The 12,702-nt window shown below is 36.7% G+C and overlaps 1 protein-coding gene across 3 annotated transcripts; it reads right to left on the bottom strand.

The window, feature by feature from the left end:
• Positions 1-5,537: 5,537 nt before the first annotated feature.
• Positions 5,538-9,873, bottom strand: LOC123980380 (B-cell receptor CD22-like). 3 transcript variants are annotated; one of them, XM_046064741.1, is made up of 8 exons: positions 9,763-9,873; positions 9,351-9,409; positions 8,749-9,132; positions 7,343-7,648; positions 6,979-7,245; positions 6,403-6,496; positions 6,214-6,253; positions 5,538-5,831 (listed from the first exon to the last, which is right to left on the bottom strand). In XM_046064741.1, the coding sequence occupies exons 2-8, from the start codon at positions 9,391-9,393 to the stop codon at positions 5,604-5,606; spliced, it is 1,362 nt and encodes a 453-aa protein (XP_045920697.1). In that variant the 5' UTR covers positions 9,394-9,409; positions 9,763-9,873; the 3' UTR covers positions 5,538-5,603. The 3 variants fall into 3 exon arrangements, with proteins under 3 accessions (XP_045920697.1, XP_045920700.1, XP_045920704.1); XM_046064744.1 differs by having other exon boundaries at positions 6,979-7,224; XM_046064748.1 differs by lacking the exon at positions 9,351-9,409 and having other exon boundaries at positions 9,763-9,853.
• Positions 9,874-12,702: the final 2,829 nt, after the last annotated feature.

Here is a 12,702-nt window from a genome sequence, read left to right as displayed (position 1 = left end):
CAGTGCAGGAGATGTAGCCGGTGGAGGAGATGCAACAGTGTCGGCAGGCACTGTGCGCCGAAAGAGATCCGTATCAGGGAGACTCGAAGCCACAGGTGACACGTAACATGATCTGACCATCACATTTTCTTGCACACTGGGCCACTGTAGAGGGCACTTTATCAAGTCAAGTGAAGTCAACTTTTATTTATATAGCCCAATATCACAAGTGGTTGGTTTTGAAGCGAAACGTTTCCAAATGAGCAAGAACTGGGATTCAGCATGTGAGTATTGTACTTCTCGATCTTACTGCTACTGATTAAGCAGGAGAAATAGGCTGTTTTTGCAGCAGTGAGAGCACGTCTGGAGTTGAAAATGCTCTTATGTCGTGCAAGTAAAAAACCAGTTTTGACTTTTTTTCGTTCTAGTCTCCTGCTGGCCGGCGTAAGAGCAGGTGTTTCACCGGGGTGTAGAGTTCTTTGACTGTATAATTGTGATAGAAAGAGGTGCAACTGAATATAGAAGTGTAAAAAGTGCTGTGTTTACTAGTAGGCTACAATTTCCAGCAGGCTCTGTTGTTGTCGAGAAAGGAGCAAAGACTGCAGGAAATTGTTCATTAATTGACATTGTGGTGAGTAGCAAAAACATTTGTCAACATTGAAAAGGATGGGCTGAGATAAAATCCCTGAATTCTTCTAAAAGTTGGGAGGGCCTGGTGGTCTATAGAGGACCACAAGGTGGTGTCCATTTACCAAGACAGCAATTTATAGCTGATAGTTTTCTACCAGAGCCTCAAATGAATTAACTTTATTGTTCAGAGGTTAAATTGAAAATGGACTTAAAGATTAAATCAACACCTCCACCCTGTTCAGTGCCCTGAGCAGCATGGCAGTAGGTGTAGTCAGGTGTGGAAGCTTCATTTGATGGTAAGATCTTTTGGTTTCAGCCATGTTTCATATAAACAAATCATGTCCAGATTATGCTCAAGTCATTTATCAGTAAGGCCTGGGTTTGATAATAATGTGATATTAATCTAATTTGAGGGTCTTGTTATGGCTGTCATGATTGGAACCAGATACGTTTTGTTATTAGTAAAATGTTCTAGAGGCCAGTGTATGTGATGCTGGAGGGATAGTGATTTGGTTTCGTGAGAAGTTACCAGGTGCTTTCTGGGAGGTTTCATCGGTGCCAGTGATTGGGATGGTTATTAGATTATTGGGATTCACATGTTTAGGAAAAGATGAGTAAAGCTGCCGTGGAGGGAAACAGTCCCAGTGCTATAAACAGGGCTATCAGTCTGATAGATGAAACTTTATCTTGTTTTATCTTCCATAGATGCATCCAGGAGGCTCTTTTGCTGTGTATTTTTCAAACATGAGACCACCTGTGAGCTGCATTAACTTCACTGCAGAGTACTAATAGCCCTTTCTCTTGTTTCATTTCCACAGGACACAGTAGAAGCATACTATGTCAACACAGTGACTGGGATGTCATCATGAGTCACAAAGAGAGGAGGAAGATGTCATGTTCACTATAAATGGAACGACACACTGTATTGTCTGTTCTGGATTCATGTCTTAGTCTTAGTACCACTTACAATAAAGTGTGACATTTTCTCCAAGCCAGCAAAAACTAAATGGTATTATTTATAAAGATGACCCCAGACTTGGGTGAATAATATTTTTATGTAATGTTTTTTTCTGCTTTGGGTTTCTTTGCTTAAAGTGAGCATAACAATAAAGTAAAAACATCTTCTTTAATAATTTCTTATGTTGACAAAGAATAACGCCACCAGACTTTTCTTTTGTTCTTAAGATATCAAACAGATATTGAGATTTTCTTTGATTAACTGGTGATCCCATTAGAGTGCATGTAAAGTATGTTAAATTAAATAAATACACATACAATAGCTTCATGATAGCTTTGTAACTGTGTCGATGACTGCTGATACAATGTTAGTTTTAAAGTGCAGGAGTCAGAAGTCATAGATCATTATACAAATCTTTAAAGACAAAAAAATTTAAAGATGAAGTAATATCTGATAGGATATGAGCAGTAAGAAAAAAACTGTCATGTGATATCTGGCAGCTTTGTAACACAAAAAGTGAACAGCAAATGCTCTTTCTCTGATATTACAGCAGCGATGTCAGCTGGTTTGTTGCAGTTTTGCTAAAATTGACCAATTGCCTCATTTCACTCCAAACTCATTACACTCATCAACAGACAACAATTTCTTATTAACTTTCTAGCTGTGGGCTCGTTTGGTAAGGAAACATTTTACTGCTTTTTCCCAGCGCTTCTTAAACATTTACATTTTGTTATCCGTCATGTACTGCCCTGTCAGCACATTACTTTGTGGTACTTTAACTGAAAAAAAACATGAATTCATATTTTTTGTATTTTCACAGATTTCAGAGCACAGCTCTGCAGACGTGGTTAATCACTACTTATAACAAAACTGCGAACTCTGGTTGGACAGGGCTAGTTTCTGGTGTGATTTTAAAGTAGGGAAGTTGCTTTAAAAGACAATGAATGATTTGTAAAAACTTAAGTGGTATGATTAATATAACTGAAAAGTAACAGTGTTATTGTGTTTACAAATCCAGGTTTCTGTCTGTAAATATGGTGACAAGCAGCATGTTACTGAGTGTCCTCTTTGTTTCAGGTGAGCTCTTAGTTCTGTTTTTGGAGATGATACTTGAATCATTAACAGATAGAGTTACTTTGACTGTTTATGTCCTGACTGCAAAGTGAAATGTTTTATAAAGAAAATGTTAACAGGTCAGGGAAAAACAGCAGGCCACATATTGCTGCTTTGTTTATCATGAACGTTCTCTTTTTTCCAAATTCTGCTTCACATTTTGTTAATCATCTGGTTTTACAGGTGTTTAGACTGCTTGTCCTCAGGAGTCAGCCCTCTTCATTACTGCACCACAGAACATGGAAGCACTGAGTGGATCTTGTTTGCAAATCCCATGTAACTTTAGAGCTAAATCAGAACAAGAGATTGACAGCAGAAGAGAAACCTTCAGAGTGTGGATTAAAAGTGACTCCAGGTTTGGCATCAATCCAAACAATGTGATTTTCAACAGTAGCAGGACAGTTAACACCTATCCAATGAGGATTACTGGAAACCTGAGTCAGAAAAACTGCACCACTCTGTTTTCTAATTTACTCACAAGTTATACAGAAACATACTTCTGGCAATGGATCAATGGAAATTAACTGCTGGAATGTTTATACCTTAAGAAATGTTTCCTTATTGCATATTGAAATGTATACATATCATATTACATATTATTATTATTTTTTTTATATTATTTCACTTAAAATCAGTTAACCCCCAGACATACCATCACAAAGCCCTAACATGCCAGAAAAGAGTCCCCTCAGTCAGCTGGTCCTGAGGCTCTCTGCAGTAACAAGTCCCCAACAGCCTCAGGACAGCAACACCAACTCAAGCAGATCAAACAATATTATCAACGAGCAAAAACAAAAAATTACTGAAGAGAAAGAAACCACCAAAGCACAAAGTAAATTACAATGTTATCTGACCATAAAAAGAGAATTCACACTGGCAAATTACCTGAGCACAATAAAATGTCCTAAACTAAGAAAAGTCTTGACAACATACAGACTGAGTGAACACAGCCTGGCCATAGAAAAGGGTCGCCACAGACAGAGCTGGCTACCAGAAGAGGAGAGACTCTGCTCCCAGTGTGACAGTGAACAGGTAGAGACAGAGTTGCACTTTCTAACCTCAAGCCCTAAATAGAAAACATTAAGAGAAAAACACTTTGCAAAAATTTCCAATATATACCCTGAATTCGAATGTATATCAGACACACAGAGACTCCCCTATTTACTGGGAGAAATGCCAGAATGCCAAATCATTGCAGCAAAATTTACCTCCTTTTGCCATGAACTGAGACAACCAGTGGAAAGTCAGATTGATAAATAATTGTATAATTTTCAAACTATTATTATTTAGTTTGGCATTGTAGTAATTGTTCCTTTATTTGTATTTTGTTTTTAAATTCCACATTTGATACAGATTTTTTATTTTTTGTCTATTAACACACACACATTATTGTTTTAGTTATTTATTTTAATTGAATATATTATTTTCATTTTCTAACATACACGCTTACTGTTTTATTTAATATTTATTTTTATTTTATTATTATTATTATTATTATGTTATTTGTTTATTAACACACACAAACACAACTTTTACTGTTTTATTTACTTATTTAATGAAATGTATGAAATTAATTGTTCTTATGTAATTTATTTGTAGCTTTATACATTTATGCGAATTAAGCTGATTTGAATTGAAAAGATGGTTTGACTTTGTCAGTTATTTTCTTTAACTGACCTCACCTGTGTCACGGCCTCTGCCGTATCATCAGTGTTTTCCCTTGTGTTTCCCCCGTCCCCTGTGTCTCCTGACCTGTCAGTCTCTGTGGTTGCCATTCACCATCTTCCCTGCTCATCGCCCCTTACCAACTTTGCAATAAATCTTTTTAGTTGAAAGAACTGAGTCTGCATTTCTACATCCCATTTCAAATGTAAACTGTCTTTTTGAAAAGAAAAAAGCATGGGATTAAAATAAGAAAAAAAAAAGCATTTTTATATTTATTTGAATATTTGTTTTGTATATAGATACACAGTGTAACTAATTGCCACTTAATATCACATCCAGCGTAGTATTGGCTCTGTAAAATATAAAACTCAATAAAACTCTAATTATTCTTTTTTGATTAGATTGATTGATAGACTGATTTATTGTGACTGCACACAGTAAGTACAACAGAATACAGTATTTCATGTGAAAGATGTAACAACCCAAACACAAGTGACTGAAGTGAAGAAAACATGTCATCAAAAAGATAATATTTTTATCTGGCACTATGGTGTCTCTTTCTCACCATTATTGTATTTATATATGTAACCTAATGTATATATTATGTTATATATATATATATATATATATATATATATATGTATTATAATTTATTTATGTAACTTAATGTATTCCATATAAAGAAAAATAGGGAAACAGGCTTGCAGTGGAGCAACATAACAAAAATACTCAAAATTTGAGCAGGAAAGACGAGATCTGCTTGTTTTTCTGTGTTGCAGAAAGTCAGGTCATGTAGTATTTACCAGCTTTAGAGCAACCAGCCGGGCTTGATGTTTAGTCTCAAAATTTGCTTTTGTATTACAATGGCTAAACTGATTTGCTGGTCTGTTGCACACATTTCCTGCATAACTCACCCCTAAGTTAAAATAAAGGTTAATCAAATGTCCATAGCTATCACCCGAGGAGTGCTAGGTGGCAGCTGGAGCAGGCACTGTTTGCTTTTTATATACACTTATCTCATGGCCACAAAGGTAATTAAAACTTGGGAATGGGATAGTATCTTTAGGCCACGAGGTAGTGTCTTATTCCTTCCTATGTTGGGTTAAAAAATGCTGTTTCCGCTTTCCATTCCATTTTGAGATCTGTAAACACCATAAATACTAATAAAAACATACTAGACGCCACACAAACATTTCCTTGTAACAATAATGATAATACAACCATATTTGTTAAATAAAATACACGTCCATCTATACATTCATTTTTTCTTCACTTGAGCGTAAAGATCCTCTGGGCCGTCAGCAGTCTGTGTTAAGCTATTTGCTGGCTGGGACACTTTGACCTGTGCATACAGAGTATCCTGCTGCTGTCCTCTGTCCTGCGCTGAGTCAGAGGACGGATCAGGTCTCAGCTTGGAGAAGTCGATCTCTCCATAATGAATGTCTTCATTTTCTGTTCCTCTGGCTGGTTCTTCAGCTGTTGGGCTCTGTGAAAAATGAACCAAACCAGAAATGACGTGGAGAGCAGATCTGAGTACTTCCTTCAGTTTAGTTTACTTTCTCCTTTTGTCCCTCACTCAGCTCGCACTATTATAATACTGATAATCATAAGAATAATCTGCTTTAATTGGACACAGCAATTAAAACTGTTTTCGTTGTGCCAAAAAGTTTTAAAATAATCTGAATAATTTTATGTATTTATAGATACATACAGAGGAAGGTTAATGTGAGTTTCTAACAGGATGTTTCATAACATTTACTGTATTTCCACATTTACTCTCTAATGAGGAACCTGTTTAGTCCAGTCTAAATCTTAATAGGAATAGTTAGAAACATATTCATAACATGTACAATGAAGTATTTTCCCACCTGTGTCTGTTGTGAAGTTGGATGTTTTGACTTTAAACACCTGGAAAACATAAGGGGGCTGTCAGCTTTTGTATGATAATAATATTAATATGAATCTTTTTTTAAATTAAAGTTTCAACACATTGGTTACAAGCAAGGCATTTGTTTGTTTGGATAAATCTGGATATGAAATTTTTTTGTGATACTTACCAAACGGCTACAACCACACAGATGAGTACAATGACCCCAACGATCCCTCCAACAACTGCCCCCCATGGTAAAGAGCTACCAGGCTGTTTTGCTCCTACAGAAACAAAACACTTTAAGTGTCAAAGTGAAGTTAGTAAGAATTTTAAAAAGCTTTTATGTGATGCAATATCTTGAAAACATTTGTACCAAATGCAAAGATGTTGTGCTTCACTTATATTTGCAGACATGGTGTGGAATTAATTGCACATTGTACAATAATATAGGAAAAACATAGTGAAAACCAGTTTCTGCAAGGTCTGTGATAGAGCGTCACTATGAAAAACATTCTGTCTCACCTTTCCTCCTTTTTTTTCTGTTGCTGAAATTCTCTTCCCATTGTCAATTTTTATTCAACATTTCAACAACTCTTCATTTCTACTTTCACATCTCATTCACAAATCTCCGTCCTACCTCTTATTTTTCTTGAGTCTACATTTTATGCAGATGCTGCTTTCATGTATTATTATTACAACAACAATGTTATCTGTATAACTGAGAATAACTGCTCCTATTTCACCACTGGATGCAGTTGGTTACCTTCAATTGTCAGATGGATCTCTGATGATGTTTCATTACCGAGATCATTAGTGGCCACACAGTAATAAACTCCATCAGTGACATTGGTCACCTTGAAGCTGTAAACCTCTCCTACAGATACATTCTTGGGTCCATCTTTGTTGTTCTTGAACCAGGTGAAGCGGCTGACGGGAGGCTTGGCTCTGCTGGAGCAGGTCAGGTTCACCCAGCTACCTGCTGACACCAAACCTGATGGACTGATGGACACTGAGGTGTCTCTAGGAGCATCTGAGGAAAATGTGAGATTCACTTTATTCAAATCAGCTGACATCCCATGAATCCTCATGGGATGACAGGATCCAATAACAAACTCTGCTTGTCTTACATGAAACACTGAGAGTCTTTCTCTCCTCTGCTGTCTTGACATCTTTTCCTTCATTCACAGGATATCTGGCAGAACAGGTGATGTTGTATCCATCATGTTGGTCTGACAGAGTGATGGTCTCCTGGATTTTAGTTGTAAAGGTTCGATCTGTGTTTTCCTCTGTGTTGCTGTGAGAGTCTTGTTGGAGGTTCCAGGTGAGTTTAGGAGGGGAGTGTGGACAGGGAGTGGAAGCTGAGCAGGTTATAGTGACAGACTGCTTCTCCTTCAGATCAGCTGGGATCTCAATTCTGGGGCTCGGAGGAGAATCTGTGGTTTCAAATCAAACACAGATTTAACCCCCCAAAAATATAAAATGACTAAACACTTTAGGTGTTTAGATGGTTCAGTTTGTACCAGTGAATAACATCATTTTATTGTTAAACTGTAATGAAAATTAACTCAGCTTCATCAGTGTGAAAAAACCTCATCATTGGAAATTAGATCCTGTTTGAATTCAGGTGTATGTTTATAAATGTGTGTAGGTTTAGTCCTCCATTTATGATAAATGTGAAGGAGTGACAGAAAATCTAAGAGTTGATGAGAAGAGTCTAAATCAACCAAGTTTTCATTGGTCAGTTAGTTGAAGATAAAAACAATAACCTCAAACTGTGCCTTGTCGTTTGGGAAATTATCAGGGAACTGTTCCAACACGGACCTTTTCTCTTGTAACACGGCAAACGTTCAGTGTTCTCTTTCAAAGTCCAAGCTCAGTCTCCACACTCATACATTGTGGTGTAGGTTTACTGGTGGATTATAGGTCTGTCCCACTGTTATATCATCAAGTGCACGAGGGCCCTCTTGCAGACTTTTTGAGCCCTTTGTGCACACTTTCTGAGTGTACACGTCTGCAGACTTTGCCTGAAGGAATAACCCACAATTCATAGCGTTGTGACTTTAAACACGGGATTACTAGGGGAAGCCGAGAGGTGTTACAAAACGTAAACAAACATGGAAGGAGCAACTACAATAAAAAATATGTTTTGGCATCGTAAGGTAATGTGACATGTCTCAAAGTGCTGTCCCGTTACACAATTTTGAGCCCACGCAGCCTCTCACACTCAAGCGCTTAATAGGTGAAGTCAACTTTAATATCACAAATGTGCGACGACTGCTTGACTAATGGCTTGAACTAACAACTCCTAGTCGACTAGGACAATCTTTAGTCCCTAGTAATTAGGACACATTTCTTTAAGTATAAGCATTCCATTTTTTTTCTACTATTTCGATTGATCGCAGACTGTGGTCTGTTTATATTTGTCACAATTGATTCTGTTGATCATCCTATAGTTTAGATTCACAAATGAAGTTGATCACCAAGGTGCTTGCTACAAAATATCATTATAAACTGACTAATAAAAGAATCTCACCTTTAACTGTTATTTGAAGAGGATCACAAGATGCTGTTGCGATGAATGGTTTGTTCTCAATTCTGAAGAAGTATGTGTTTGTATAACTTGTATTTAAACTGGAAAACAGAGTGGTGCAGTTTTTCTGACTCAGGTTTCCAGTAATCCTCATTGGATAGGTGTTAGCTGTCCTGCTACTGTTGAAAATCACATTGTCAGGATAATTGGCAAACCTGGAGTCACTTTTAATCCACACTCCGAAGGTTTCTCTTGTGCTGTCAATCTCTTGTTCTGATTTAGCTCTAAAGTTACATGGGATTTGCAAACAAGATCCACTCAGTGCTTCCATGTTCTGTGGTGCAGTAATGAAGAGGTCTGACTCCTGAGGACAAGCAGCCCAAACACCTGTAAAACCAGATGATTAACAAAATGTGAAGCAAATTCTGCTCAAAGAGAACATCCATGACAAACAAAGCAGCAGTATGTTGCCTGCTGTTTTTCCCTAACCTGTTAACATTTTCTTTATAAAACATTTCCCTTTGCAGTCAGGACATAATCAGTCAAAGTAACTCTATCTGTTAATGATTCAAGTATCATCTCCAAAAACAGAACTAAGAGCTCACCTGAAACAAAGAGGACACTCAGTAACATGCTGCTTGTCACCATATTTACAGACAGAAACCTGGATTTGTAAACACAATAACACTGTTACTTTTCAGTTATATTAATCATACCACTTATTAAGTTTTTACAAATCATTCATTGTCTTTTAAAGCAACTTCCCTACTTTAAATTGATCACCAGAAACTAGCCCTGTTCAACCAGAGTTCACAGTTTTGTTATAAATAGTGATTAACCACATCTGCAGAGCTGTGCTCTGAAATCTGTTAAAATACAAAAAATATGTGGTAATACATGTTTTTTTCAGTTAAAGTAAAACAAAGTAATGTGCTGACAGGGCAGTACATGACGGATAACAAAATCTAAATGTTTGTTTAAGAAGCGCTGGGAAAAAGCAGTAAAATGTTTCCTTACCAAACGAGCCCACAGCTAGAAAGTTAATAAGAAATTGTTGTCTGTTGATGAGTGTAATGAGTTTGGAGTGAAATGAGGCAAGTGGTCAATTTTAGCAGAACTGCAACAAACCTGCTAACCTCACTGTTGTAATATGAGAGAAAGAGGATTTGCTGTTCACTTTTTGTGTTGCAAAGCTGCCAGATATCACATGACAGTTTTGTCCTTACTGCACATATGCTATGAGTGAGGAAGTCAGATGTTACTTCATCTTTAAACCTTTAACTTTCAAATTACTGATTCGTCTTTAAAAATTTGAGAATAAATTATTTTTGCAGCATGAAAAACTTCATTTTTATTTCCTTTAACACACTTTACATGCAATCCAATGGGAACACCAGTAAATCAACAAAAATTAATTACATTGTCTCAATATCTGTTTGGTATCTTAAGAACAAAAGAAATAGTCAGGTGTCATTATTTTGTTGAGTTGATCATTTCCTGACAGCTCAGATTCCTGAATTGCATCACTTTCACTGTAAATGTGTAAGACCTCATTTTGAGCTTGTTTAGTATGGCAACGGACTTCTTACTGCTTAAGCCACATTGCTGTATTATTTGTCTTATGATCTGCATTGAGGTTTTCAAATATTTAATATGATATGTCAAAATGTAGCTCTGCAGATGTTAATCACAGTGAACTCTTGTCGTACAGGACATGTAAACGTGGGAATTTTAAATAGGCAGCTTAATTCATGACAGCATCAATGCTTAGTAAGTCCACATGACCAAGAGTACTGGAAAATAACACTGCACTGTTGTGTTTGTAACTGTTGATGAGTGTCATTGTCTGTAAATATGGTGACAGACAACACGCTGCTGTGTCTTCAGGTGAGATGTAATTTGTATTTCGAGACATTCCTTAAATCATTTACAGTTTGAGGTTCATTTAGAAATAAAGCATAGTATGCTCTGCATTTTCTGTTCTGTTTCTATTGTTACTGTGACAATATTGAGTCATCTGAAGATCTTTTCTCAGAGCAAGTTGTTCTTTCATTATTTCGTTTTAAAACCAAATTGGAAAAAACAAAAAAAAACAATCATCTGGTTTGTTTTTTTTGTTTTAAAACCAAAATGTAAAAACAAAGCAGCTGTGTTGCCAGTGGAACCGGCGCACTGGATGGTCAGTGGTCGTTCCACCACCTATGTTGATGTTCTTCATTTGCTGTTCTTTTGAACCACAGATTAATGAATCGGCAAAGAAGAAGCAGAAGCTTGGAATGAAAAATTTATGAAGAGCAAATATACTGAACAAAGGGCTCCAGGTGATGTAGGAGGAAGCTGCAACAGTGGGAGGTTGTGTGAAATAATTAGCTGTGTGTGTGAGTATTTGAGGGGTTTCAGTGTGTGTTTACTGTTAAGGAATAAAAAAGTCAACTTTGTTTTAAATGACAAAACAGAGAAGTTGGTTATGTGTTGCACTCAAATTCATGAACTGAAGAATTTCCTATATAAAAATAATTCGTTAAAGGATCTGATTGCTGCTCTCTTTCTGATGTGGGCTTGTCTGGTAAGTTGCTAATTATTGATTTTAGCCAAAACTCCTCCTGAAGACCACAAAACAAATATATGATTGAATATTTATATTAGGGCTGGGCAAGTTAACACGTTAATTATGCTAATTAATGCCTGATAACTAATTAGTTTAACAGTAAAAGATTCAGAAAACTCACAAACAGCGAGGATCACTCTCTCTTCCAATGATTTGTGTTGCGCATTCAGAAAATTCAACTTCGGCAGTGGGCGATAAAAGAAAAATGTTTCTGCTGATACATGTTCAGAAAATAAACAAGAAAACTGGACTCTGATGGTAACTTGTTTTAACAAGCTACATAAAAGGTAATGCCCTGGCAGTGGCAAATAGCTTTAGTTTTATATTTGAAAAAACAACATGCAACATCTTGCTGCTGAATATTCTGTCTTACTATTCAAAGAGATTTGTTTCACATTATGTTAATCATGAGTCTGGTTTTACAGGTGCTTTTGCTGGTTGTCCTAATCTACCACCAGCCTTCATCATCACTGCACCACAGAAGATGGAAGCACTGAGTGGATCTTGTTTGCAAATCCCATGTAACTTTAGTGTTAAACAAGGAGATTTTACTGGCATGAGTATCTTTGGAGTGTGGATTAATCAACGACAATTTATATCCATTCAATATAACTATCAACAACAATGATCCAATGAATATTACTGAAAAACTGCACCACTCTGGTTTCAAATTCACTCACAAATTATACAAACAGAATTTAGAACTTTGCGATCAGTGGATCCAAAACAACAGCATGTAATGATCCTCTTCAAATAATTGTCGCAGGTAAGAGAGTTTGATTTGGTTTTTATCAGTCTATAATGTTAGAGTTAAAAAACTATATAGACACAGTTTTGACCTAAAAAACAAAAACTATATAACTTGGCTAATAACGCTGATTACTGGTACAAACTGCACCATCTAAACATCTAAACTCGGCAACAGCACGACAGCACCTGATCAGAGGGCACACGGTGTTCTGCCATTGGACCGCTGCCGCCGACGCCAAGCAACAGTAGGCCTACTTCTTAAACGACTAATCGATGAATCGTTGAATTAATCTATAGAAGCTGTGAATACTAAAATCATCGTTAGCTGCAGCCCTACTCAAAAGTATAGCAATATTAATGATAATACTAATAATATCCAAATATAATATTTGTAGCAGGGGAAACCATTTTAGACAATGTCTTAAGAGAGACAGTTTCCAAATGAGCAAGAACTGAGACTAACTGGGAGCATGTGGGTTTGGTACTTCTGGATCTTACTGCTAGCAGGAGAAATAGGCTGTTTTTGCAGCAGTGAGAGCACGTCTGGAGTTGAAAATGCTCTCATGTCATGCAAGTAAAAAACTTCCAGTTTTGAATTT

The sequence above is a fragment of the Micropterus dolomieu genome, linkage group LG01 (genome assembly GCF_021292245.1).
Source record: "Micropterus dolomieu isolate WLL.071019.BEF.003 ecotype Adirondacks linkage group LG01, ASM2129224v1, whole genome shotgun sequence".
Lineage (NCBI taxonomy): Eukaryota > Metazoa > Chordata > Actinopteri > Centrarchiformes > Centrarchidae > Micropterus > Micropterus dolomieu.
This window is presented reverse-complemented; position numbering and strand designations above follow the sequence as displayed.